The sequence below is a fragment of the Ovis canadensis genome, chromosome 10, assembly GCF_042477335.2.
Source record: "Ovis canadensis isolate MfBH-ARS-UI-01 breed Bighorn chromosome 10, ARS-UI_OviCan_v2, whole genome shotgun sequence".
Taxonomy (NCBI): Eukaryota; Metazoa; Chordata; class Mammalia; order Artiodactyla; family Bovidae; genus Ovis; species Ovis canadensis.
The window spans coordinates 65484891-65497476 of NC_091254.1; the positions used below are offsets into that span (position 1 = coordinate 65484891).

At 40.0% G+C, this 12586-nt stretch overlaps 1 protein-coding gene across 50 annotated transcripts in view; it reads left to right on the forward strand.

Moving 5' to 3' along the window:
* The window catches only part of LMO7 (LIM domain 7), a 219173-nt gene extending 217653 nt beyond the window's left edge, over positions 1 to 1520 (forward strand). For all 50 annotated transcript variants that reach the window (XM_069601802.1, XM_069601804.1, XM_069601826.1 and 47 more), the window contains one exon: positions 753 to 1520. In XM_069601802.1, coding sequence (XP_069457903.1) covers positions 753 to 775 — 23 coding nt within the window. In that variant the 3' untranslated portion in view covers positions 776 to 1520. The remainder of the gene's footprint in view (positions 1 to 752) is intronic.
* The last annotated feature ends 11066 nt before the right edge of the window (positions 1521 to 12586 follow it).

Below are 12586 nucleotides of genomic sequence, written 5' to 3' on the forward strand. Positions count from 1 at the left end.
CACATGCTATTTTGTGTCGAAGCATGTTTTTGCCTGTAAGTGTGCTATAAAATACAGGATAATGTAATTGGATCGCCTGTTGTTTATAGCTACATAAAGACAACCATTCCTCCTTTTTATATTTTGAGCCTTGATGCTGGTAACATGTGTTTCTTCCTTATTGTGAAAGGGTCTTGGTTACAAGTGGTATCAGCAAAACCATATGCTTTTGAGCTCTGAGGTATTTATGTGGCCTTTCTGTGAAGAGTGCTTTGGAAATGGCGTCAGCTCAGTCAACTCTCTCTTATCTGTCAGCGTGTTTTGAGCCTTCTTTTGCCATTGGTCCAGGCCATTCCTGGATGCCAGCACTGAGGCTGGAGACTGTCAAGGCTGGGCATGAAATGGGGGGAGTGTGTGTATGTGTGTGAGCTTTTCTCTCTTTAGTCCAAATTCCAAAGCCAAATATAATTGATTTTTGGAATCAACATGGAAAAACTGCCCATGCCTTTTCTCTCCTCCAGGACAAATAACAGAGAGTTGAGTGTAACTTGTTTCTGTATCAGCAGTTGATTTTTACTCTCATTTTTGCAAAGAAAAGACTTGCTAACCCAGACTTCGTGGGTTTGCCTAGCTGTATCCTAAGTGAGTAACAGAGTTATTCTTTCTACCTCATGGGGTCATTCTCTGAGCCATCCCTACTATGAATCCCAGAGGCAATATTCGAGTGTTTCTGAATCTAAGTGCTTTTCTTTCTTCTCTCCTTGCCTGATCAGCTGGACGGCCAACTGCCATGTGATGTCAGCCTCCACCCGAAAGCCCTGTTGCAGATAGAAGAAGAGGTGGTTGCCGCTGATATAGATCTATAAATACATGTTGTAACATCCTTTCACTCTGTTTTTTAAAAAAGAATAACACTTTTTCTGACCTCTTTAGATTACATCAGAGCATTATAGTCTTGGTAGAACCTGTATTTTTGTTGTTTATTTATAAGATGGTAATGATGTGTGGCAAAAAGTACAGTATTTCCTTTTTGAATTCAGCATCATAAAAGCACAGGAAAAAACAAGAACTTCCAGAAATTTTTTTTTGAGACTGATAATGATCTGATTGACTTTCTAGCGGTGTTTTGAAGAGGGTTATTTTATTGTTTTTTTTTTTTAAACTCTGAAACATTATTTGAAATAGTTAATATAAATATGTAATTGCATTTGCTCTGTTTATTATAAAATATACTAAATTAATGCAGAGCCATATGGAAAATTTCACTAAAATCCACTCCCAGATTTGCTTTGCGTATCCTTCTTTTCATTTATGTAATATTATGGTTAATTTTTTTTTTGTAGCTTATGTAACATTTTATTTGCTTGATGAGGAGAGCTCTATTTTCTTCACCAGAATTGTTGCTAAGCAGTTCTCAGTAGAAAGCTGCGTCTTTTCATTCATGAAAATTATCATGGTTTGTATGCCAGAAGTTTTCTTCAGAAACTAGTGAGCCTTTCTGTACAACTGCATTTGTAAATAAACTTGCTTGATGCATTTAAGGAGTGTTTCCTTTTCTTCTGTGTGTATCTGTGTTTGTCTGCCTTCCAAGACTTTTAATTATGTTTCAGTGTGTGGCTTTTCTGATACTAAGTTTTCTTTTTAGCATCTTTGCTGCTGCTGCTAAGTTGCTTCAGTCGTGTCTGACTCTGTGCGACCCCATAGATGGCAGCCCACCACGCTCCCCTGTTCCTGGGATTCTCCAGGCAAGAATACTGGAGTGGGTTGCCATTTTCTGCTCCAATGCATGCATACATGTTAAGTCATTTCAGTCGTGTCCAACTCTGTGTGACCCTATGGACAGCAGCCCTCTAGGCTCCTCTGTCCACAGGATTCTCCAGGCAAGAATACTGGAGTGGGTTGCCATATCCTTCTCCCTTTAGCATCTTTACCGAGGTATAAATTGATAAACAATAAAATGCACAAATGTAAACTGTACAGTGACAAGTTTGACATGTGTATACCTGTGAAACTATCACTGTAATTGTGATATTGTTTTTCCTAAAAAATTTTAACAAGAAACTTTGTTTTTGATGGAAAGTTGCTTTTGAATGCAATGTTTTTGTGATAAGAGGTGAAGTGAATGATGAATTGTTGAATGATTTGCCATGAATTTTTACCTATTCTTTTGCTCCTTTGGTAATAAGAGGAGATTATAATTTTTGAACATATATAGGGCAAAAAATATATATAGACTAATGTTTTAGAAATGTGGCTTGAGCGTGCAAGAATAATGAACTTTAGCCTGTTTCAAGCAAAAACATAAACTTACTTGAATCCTTCATAGTAGTGAAACTGGAGTTGATAATTCTAGAATATGAGAACTGTACTGAGATACATTAGAAATATATAACCTCAAGGCGGGGAAAGGTATGCACCCAAAGAATTCTAGCGCCTGATAGAAATGACCAGGGCTAAGAGAGAAATCCAATGTGTAAGACTCCATGAAACATTTGCACTAAGGGAGTTGAAGCAGCTTTGCAGCAGAGTTGATATTTGAACTTCATTTTTAAGAGTCAATATAACCTTAGCAGATAGAGCATGATGAAGGAACAAAATACCATTTCTCAGTTGGGGTCAAACTCCCAGAGTCTCCCTTACTTTGTTTTCCAATCAAAACCATACACACTTTGGCCTGTTTTGCCAGAAGAATGAGGAGATCCTTGGATATACTGTGTGGGATCATGTCTCCATGGAGTGGTAACAATCTGACATAGGGTGATGAGACTGCAAAAAGGAATAAATCAGTAGATGAGAGATTGTGATTCAAAAACATGACAGGACCTAAAGAGAAGCAAAATAGTAACTGTGGGACCCGAAGCCTGGGCAGTGTAGAGACAGATATTGTAGAGAGAGGAGATGTGTTCTGTTTTGAGCATACTGAAGTGTTGACATACACGGAAAAGAAGGAGGTGAAGGTAGTTTGCAATAGGAGTTTGGGTTTAAATAGAAAGAAATGACATCTGTTAAAATTTGTTCATTTGCATGCTCAAATTGACTTAAATATAAGTCCATTTCTTCACCTGAGAGAAAGTCAAGAAGGTCAGTTTATCCAGAAGTCTAATATCATCAAGACCCACCATCATTCACCTCAGGCTGTTTGGCCACACAATGCTGGCTGATCCTCATGCTACTTACTACCATCCTTGCAAGATGGCGGACAGGCTCCATGCTTCTTTGTTCACGTTCACAGGAAGAGACGCTGATTCCTCAGTGCTGTTAAGTGCATAGGGCAGCTTTTCCAGAAGCCATTAACAGAAGCGCTTTCTTCTCATAGGCCAGGCTCGAGTTGTTTGTCCATTTTTGAACCAGGGGACCCCCTTAAAGTGAGAATCAATTTCCCAATCATGGTATTGCTAACTAATGGGAGTTTGGTGGAGTAATGTTGGGGGTCAGACAACATTTACCATAGTTAGTCTTTGTAAGTTCTCTTAAAAATTGGATGCTTGCATTGAGTGAGATGTTGTCTTTCAAAATTCAAATTTGTCAATCAGTGAGTTTCTTAACACTATCAGAACAGGGGAGGAGATGAGAATATTTCCTTGAATGATACCCACCAAGGATCATGTAAGGGAGTACTCATATGAGGAAATGTAATGTCTTCAAGCAAATATAAAATATCAGCTCATGGTGGTGATGAGGCAAAAAAATTGGTAACCTGGATACTTTGTGAGTACTTCTGAATACTTTGTGAATACAAAGTGTGAGAAACCCATACTTCTTCCAATTTCTTATATAAGAATTCATGAAAGGGAATAGTGGGTAAAATGCTCATCTTCTTATGATTGAATTTTAAAGTTTAAGATTGTGGATTTTATATACTGTAATCCCATGATATATTGTTTAATACATATAATTGACCCAGTCAGTCTCTTGGTGATTCTATATAAAGCTTTTTAATACATACACTGTAAAGATCCTCAAAGCTCATCCTGGAGAGTATTTTCCAATACCAATTTTATAGCACAGTCCTGTGAAAGATTATCAAAACTCCTTGCTATTAAAATTAGACTGGAATAAAAGGAATTATTTAAAATTCCATAGGGGAGACCTATTAAAGCCAGGCAAAGGGTGCAGCAGTGCTAGTTTCTAAGTTACACTAAGGTTTTAATTTACATATTTTTGCATGCTGTGTGAGTTAAATTTTTTTGATAGCTAAAGTGCTTTATTAGATCTATGATGAATTCAGTGTCACAGACCTGCATGGGAGGCACTGATCTGCCTGCTGCCATTTTAGGCTAAATAGAAAGTTCCTCTTACATGTATCAGAAGCTCACTTGCCCTTTCAGCCTGTCCTGTGGCAGTAGGAAGAGGTTCATCAAAGATGGCCAAGAGAACTGGGTCAAACTTGCAAGTCCTGTGTGTTCTTAAATGCATTTCTAACCTTCAAATTAGACTAGCTTCCTGGAATCTGTTAGTTGTAAAATGCTAGGTTTGTGTCAGTTTCAAGTTCGGATGTATCATGAGGTGTACGATGTCCATGTTGCCTTCATTCTGGATACTTATAAGTTCTGGTGCTAGGAATATAGCTCACAGCTGAAGAGGAGGCCAATGAAAGTGCAGAGAGAAGCCAGGAAAGAGCCTCACCCATCACCTGAGTTCACCTTAACAGGCTTTTATCCAGTATTCACTAGGTGCCAGATTTATTAGGGACATGGTAGGTACCACTCCAGTACTCTTGCCAGGAAAATCCCATGGATGGAGGAGCCTGGTAGGCTGCAGTCCATGGGGTCGCTAAGAGTTGGACACGACTGAGCAACTTCACTTTCACTTTTCACTTTCATGCACTGGAAAGGAAGGAAATGGCAACCCACTCCAGTGTTCTTGCTGGGAGAATCCCAGGGATAGGGGAGACTGGTGGGCTGCCGTCTATGGGGTCGCACATAGTTGGACACGACTGAAGCGACTTAGCAGCAGCAGCAGGTACCAAGTGTGGTATTTTCATACAATTAAGTGACTATGAAATCTGTTATGAAAATTAAAATTTTTATAATTTAAATTATTTATGATTTTATAGTCCATAACGTGGCTTCCCTAGTGGCTCAGTTGGTAAAGAATCCACCTGCAATGCAGGAAACCCAGGTTCGATCTCTGGGAAGGTCCTCTGGAGAACAAAATGACAACCTACTCCAGTATCCGTGCCTGGAAAATCCCATGGACAGAGGAGCCTGGTGGGCTACAGTCCATCGGGAGTCCAAATTAATATCTACTTAGAGTCCCATTCCACCTAAAGGCAAGAAAGCTTGATTCTAGTCTCATCTGTTTCTTCTTTCTAGCTTTTTCAGATTTTGTTGTTGTTGAGTTCCTAAGTTGTATCACTGAAGTCAAGAAGAAACAAAAATGAAAAATAATCTGAGGTTAGGAATTTGCTACATAATACACGTGTCTTCATTGTATCTCAGTTTATAGTATTTGCAAAATTCTGTTTCAATGATGAAATATGAAAAACTGTGAGCCATTCGTTAAAAATATTTTAGAAGACTGATACTCAACAGTAAATTACTTCTTTATTAAAAATAATGATTTATGGTAAAACTCAGTACATTTACCCATTGATTGAATAGCTATTTTGGAATAAAGATTTCAGAATGTAGTTCCAACATCTCATATTATTATTACTGTACTATTTTTACTGCATTGATTATTGCAAATTTTAGTCTCAAATTGTGGTCAGAAGTTAGCAAGTGTGGTTCATTTTATAAAAACAGAATCTTTTTTTCCAGCTGTATTGAGGCATAATTGACAAAATTGCCAGATATTTAAAGTACACAATGGAATGATATACTATATACATTGTGAAAGGATTTCCCCCTTGAAATCAGTTAACACCTCCATCACCACACATATTTATCCTTTTTCTTTCTTTCTTTTTTTTTTTGGTGAGAACACTTAAGTTCTATTCTCTTAGCAGATTTCAACTATACAATACAGTGTTATCCGTTATAGTCACCATGATCTGCATTAGGTGTGTTAGAGGAACCACTGACTGAAACCGCCTGCCCTGGCCAGGCAGGATAGTAACCTCTTGCCTGAGTTACCTTACAACAGGAGGTCCTGGTAAGCAACGTGGAACTAACAGGCTACCACCAACCGGAAGTATTCAGGAAAGGTCAAAAGGAGAGAGGAGACACCAGTCCATGCGTCCTGCCAACCTCCCGGAATCATCCTCTCTGGCATCCATCTTGGCTGACCAATGCTCTTGCCACCAGGAAAGAATCTAATAAAACCTGAGACTGTGAGCCATGTGACAGAGTAGTTCTCCTGGGTTCCCTTACCCTATTCTCTTCCCTGGAGCCCCTTCCCAATAAAGCCTCTTGGTTTGTCAGCACGTGTGTCTCCTCGGACAATTCATTTCCAAGTGTTAGACAAGAGCCCACTCTCAGGCCCTGGAAGGGGTCCCCTTCCTGTGACAACTCCTCGGACCTTATTCTCTTATAACCAAAAGTTTATACCCTTTTAACAGTTCAGTTTAGTCACTCAGTTGTGTCCGACTCTTTGCAACCCCATGGACTACAGCACTCCAGGCTTTCCTGTCCATCACAAACTCCCAGAGCTTACTCAAATTCAATGTCCATCGAGTCAGTGATGCCATCCAACCATCTCATCCTCTCTGATTCCTTTCTCCTCCTGCCTTCAGTCTTTCCTAGCATCAGGGTCTTTTCCAATGAGTCAGTTCTTCTCATCAAAGTATTGGAGTTTCAGCTTCAGCTTCAGTCATTCCTTCCTTTAGTATTGACTGGTTTGATCTCCTTGCAGTCCAAGGGACTCTCAAGAGTCTTCTCCAACACCAACCTCTCCCTATTTCCTTCACCCAGAGCCTCTGTGCAATCACTTTTAAACTCTGTAAAAGCAAGATCTTTAGTACTAAAGTAAAACAATATTTTATAATGAGAAAGGGAATGACCATGAAATATTTTTTTGCTACCCTTGATGGCAAAAATGTTTGATGGCTTTGTTTTCATTACTTCGTTTGGCAGTAGTTGAAGATAGTCTGCATTTTTTCCTTTGCAGAAAAAATGTTCCAAATTTGTTGACCTTTTCCCTAAGTGACTGCCTGTCTTTTTCCTAGTAGATATTTAAAATACAAAAACAAGCTTAATAATCTTCTACAGTACAGGTGATAATTTAAAAGCAAATAAAATATGTAACTCCTTTTGAAAGAAACATGTGCCATGAGAGAATATTTTGAAAATGAATGTTTAAAAAGTTTCCATTGTTACATGGGTTTGTTGCAAAATCTAAATATCACATACACAACAATTCTCATTTAAAAGGTTTAACAATATTTTCAAGTGATACACTTCAAGCAGAATTTGGACCAGTTTGTTTAAATACACACAAAAGGCAGAGTCAGTGAGTGACAGTAGTGGGATGGGAATTAGCTCATCTTTAACAAATTTCTTCCTAAATGGGAGATGGCATTGAGCAATGAGTAGTTGCTTAGTAAATTGCTAAGTGTGGCTTTGTAATCCAGCCAAGGACACACTCCTTTCACCTGCCTGTTTGTGCCAGCCATCAAACCAAGGATGCTCGTACAATAGTCCACAACCAAATCTTCCAATCTTTTTCATCGCCAACCGAGATATTTTTTAAAATCAGAATATTCATATTGTGTTCACAAAACATCTAGGAAAATAAACATTTTGAGGAAGGAAAGTCTTTTGTTAAATACCAGTAAGCAAATAGTTTACTGTTTTTATAGTTACCTTTTTTACCTTCTGTTTTTAGCACATTTTGATGTACAAATCCTATTGCAGTGCTCATATAGGATTTATACATAAATATTAATATTGGAAGCAATGTACTGTACTTTTAATTTTTTTTCTAAACTGAGGTGGTGTTTTGTTATAAAGTTGGGATTAAAGGTGTTTACAGTTATGGCAACTAAAACCAAAAAAGTGAATTGATGAACGAGTTTCAGACCAGAACTTGAGCTTAGATTTTGTTCTGTTTGGGATTTTTCCATCTTAAATCTTTTTTAATGTATATTTTAAAAATTAGGTGAAAGGAATTGCAGTAAAACACATTCACATTTGTTGGAGAATTGGAGCATTAGCATCAGGACTTGCTCTCTTGTTTGGTTATAATACACCTGGGGTAGAAACTTGAACTTTCAGAGGCACAAATCTCCTTGTGAAAAGCCTTTAGTGACTAAATAAAGTGCTAGGTCTTATCCTGAATTTTGCATTTTTCCATTAATAACTGTATTTGTCCCCCAACTCCTTGATGGATGGATCCAAATTTTCTAAATGTTTTGTATCACCTTCATGGCAATTAGCACTTAGGATGAGGGCAGGATGATGTGATGCTTAGGACAGCAGGGCTCAGCAGCAGGGTCTGTGGCTCCCTGCTCACTAGACCTGTAACCCTGAGTGACTTAACTTCCCCTCTCCGTGCCTCACTTAAGTGCAAAACAAAAATAATAAGGAAATTGCAAATAGTCTATATTTCAAGATCTTGTGACCAAGAACAGCCTCAAGTCAATTCATGTGAAGCTCTTAGGATAGTGGTTGGCAAAAAAGAAACAAAGTGCATGTTAACTACTCAGCTGCAGGGCAAACAGTGTTGGAAGAAAGAAGACATTATCTATCTACCAAAAACTTTATTTCAGCTTTTGTGTTGATACAGGATTGACACAATTAAAAAAAATCAACAATAAATCATAGAGCAGCTATGTTCCTAATTCCCCATTTCTTTGCAAGGATTTACTCGCAGTGTTCCTTTTATGTATTTCTAACACGAGGTGGCAGTGTTGGCACGAGGAGGGAAAAACAATTTTTTCTCCCCTTTCCCTATCCTGTTGGATAACTTTCTGGTTAGTTTTCGAATCACCGATCTGTCTCGTAGTTTTAGTCTGAGCACAGCCCAGCGCTGAGTCCTACAGGAGAGCGGCTGAAGGATTAACAGGAAGTTTAAATGCTCGTTGCTTCAGGAAATCCTGGCTGATGCAACGTGAAGTGAGGTCCTTATTTCTCTATATACGATGGTTACACCCAATTTTAGGGCTTTTTTTTCTGCGTAGGAATAGACCTAGAGATGCTTCAGCCCACTGAGCAGCAGCCTGGAGGCTGGCCCAGAGCACGCTGCCAGCTTGGAGAGGTTGCCCTGTTTTAGGAATTTCCAGGTTTCCTCAGCTAATGAGCCATCTACACTCTGCACGGGTGGGTGTTGCTGCAGCCATAACGGGCTTTCTTTGTGGGAGAGGCAAGGGATTGCCAGGACATCTGGGCCTTAATTTTAAAAATGACCACTTTTTTAAATACATTTTTTTACTGTTTTAAGATTTTTCACCTGGAGCTTCTCTGAGAAGGGTGAAGGTTGACTATCCCATGTTAAAATGAAAACATGCCACAGACACAAGTGGCCAAAAGGACGGGGCCCAGAGAAGGATGAAGAGGACCTTTGGGTTGGATTTCCGGCCCACCCCTCCTACCCATCCATTCAGTTAACAAGTATGTCTTGAGTGCCCACTATAAGGTTGGCATTGTTGACTGAAAAACAATATACAACCTAAAAGTTGAGAATTATGTTTTATTTGGTGGACAAAATTGAGGACTTAACCCTAGAAGGCAGCCTCTCAGATAGTTTTGAGGGATTTCTCTGAAGAGGTAAGGGAGGAGGCAGGATATATAGAAATTTGTGACAAAGACCAGGTAGTTAGGACATAAGACTGTGAATCCCCTGGTTGCCTAGCGGTTAGGGTTCTGAGCTTTATCGTGGCCTGGGTTCAATCCTTGGTCAGGGAACTAAGATCTGAAATAAGGCAAAAATCAAAAACATTCATTAAAGGAAAGCCAGACATCTCAAGGAGTTTAGCACTTTTCTCTGTATGGGAAGATGGAGAGTCTGGGCTCATTGAGACTGTTCCTTTGATATCCACCTGATCTATATAGGGCCCATATCCTGCTTTTCTCCCTCTCGAATCTCCTGAAGCTGCACAACGAGGGGTGACTGCATGGCTGATGGCTTGATAACTGAAACATCCTCTGTTTGCTGATATGGCAGGCGACACTTTCCACTCACAGCATTGATATCAACAAGGCAGATAAAGCAGTGAGTGAAACACGTACATCAGCCCTCTATGGCGCTTATGTTGTGGTACACAAAGATGGCAGGTGGTAAGTGAAATTACGGGGTAAAGGGCTGGAGAGAGGTGGGAAGTGAAGGGATTCCCTTTTAGAGAGGGTGGCCAGGAAAGGAGTCCTGAATGTGGTGATGTCTGAGGAGACACCTGAATTACCATGGCTTGTTCCCGTCTCCCCTGTGGAACCCTATACCAAGGTCACAGGTGTGGAGGCCTGTACTAAGGTCACAGGATAAAAATCTCTGGAACTGACCAAGCCCCACAGCAACTGTTGCCATGAGCCTAAACCAGCCAGTTACCTGGCCCCATATTCTGGAAAATACCCACCCTACCATCTACCCTATAGCATCCTAATGCCACCATTCCAATAGGAATGTTCTCTGTCTTGAGGCTATAAAAATCGGCTGCAAGCCGGCGAAAGCGTTTGGCTCTCCCTTGAGCCGGCCCGCAGTTCTAACCATGTCTCCCACTAATAAACTTTATTTTCCTCTCATTCTGTCTCATGTCTGGAAATTCTTTTCCAACCCATGCAGGACCATGACACCCCCCAAATTCATCTGTTAAATCCTAACGCCCAGTGTGATGGTATCTGGAGACGGGGCCTTTAGGAGGTAATTAGGCCATATGAGCGGAGCCCCTGTGAGTGAGATCAGTGCCCTTATTAAGGAGATTCTGTATGTCTCCTGCCTTCACTGCCATGGGAAGACACAGCGAACAGACGGCCATGTGAGAACCAGCAAGCGAGTCCTCACCAGACACCAAATCCGCTGGTGCCTTGATCTGGGAACCCCAACTTCCAGAACTCTGAGAATACAGTTCTGTTGTTTAGGAGCCACCAGCCCATGTTATTCTGTTACAGCAGCTTGAGCAGTACGACATGAATGAAGTGAGGGCGTGAAACAGGCGACTTCCTAGGATAAGACTATTCCAGAGGGAAGGACATACAAATGCTCTGAGGAAACTGGGTCAGGAGGTACTGAGGTCTGCGGGGGTAGATGCAGATTGAGAGGGTCTTATGAAAATCAGTCACACTCTCACTGACTTAATGGACGTGAGTGTGAACAAACTCCAGGAGATAGTGAAGGACGGGAAAGCCTGGAGTGCTGTGGTCCATGGGGTCACAAAGAGTTGGACATGACTAATAACTGAACAGCAACAAGAGAGAATACAAAATTACATACAAAATTGAATACATAAATAAAAATCCCAAGAAACTGAAATAAAAGCTGATAAATTGTGCAAGCATCAAAGTCCAATAAAGACATTATACTCATGAACTGCCCCACACATCTATGACTTAATTATTTTTTGCTATAGTTTTGGCTACATACACTTTGATCACTTCTTCATATGACTAGGATGGTGTAATACATTTTTACAGAGATAATAGATTTCGTCTTTAACATGGCTGAGCAAAATCTTATTGATGGTTTGTAAATTTCTTTCAGCTTCATGTTTCTTTTTGGCTATACCAGGTAAATTTTGAAGATTCTCAACACTGAAAAATCCCTGAAATTTCTTTGAAATATGAGCTGTAAGATTTGGAAGAATTTTCCACAGAGAAAATTCTGGTTTTGTTCATTTCCAGCCTTTTTTTTTTTCCCCTACTACTGTATATTCTAAAATGGGGCTGTGGAACCACAATCATATCTCATTTGACTTTTGCTCTCTTATCTTCACATCCTGACATGGTAGGGTAAGTCAGCATGGAGGGGTGGGCATTTTCTGGAAGCCCTTCCTGAACAAGGACAACTACAACACACAGAAGTAACCACAAGCCACAGGGATGCACCTCACACAAATTACAAGTCCTTGAATCTACCTCCCCTGAGGCCCCAAAATGCCATGACTATGCCACTGCCTTCTGACCAGAGGGGAGATGTATCAGAGGGAAAACAGGACTAGAAAGAGACAGAGGTCTTAATCAGTTGTGGTTAAATTATTCTTCTTCTGCAAGCTTTACAAATCTTACAACTATGTTGACACATTACTGTACAAGTAAGGGTCACAAAGAGTCAGACACACCTGACCACCCGAACTGGGGTCCTGAGACTTAAGCTCCGAAAATTCCATGGAAAACCCAGCTCTTCTAGAATGGAAAGATATTTCTTCCCTCCCCTTAGGTCATTGAAAGGAAAGGAGGTCCAGCAGTGTGGGATTTGTTTGGGAGAATCGCTTTATATAACCACATTCTAGAGCATACCTGATTGGCCATGGCAGACAGATATTCCATCTTGTGCAGTTGTGTGTCACCAACCGGGATGGCATGAGGCCATGCGGTGAACACAGCCGTTTTGGGGACAGTTATTCTAATGGATGTATGGTGGAAGGTAAAGGGGAGTGGGATTAGGTAGGTTCAGTGAGGTTACTAGGCATTTTAATTTCAAAGTATTTTTTTTCTTCTTATTTTTTTAAAAAATTTCATTTTTGCTTTATTTTACTTTACAATATTGTATTGCTTTTGCCATATATTGACATGAATCA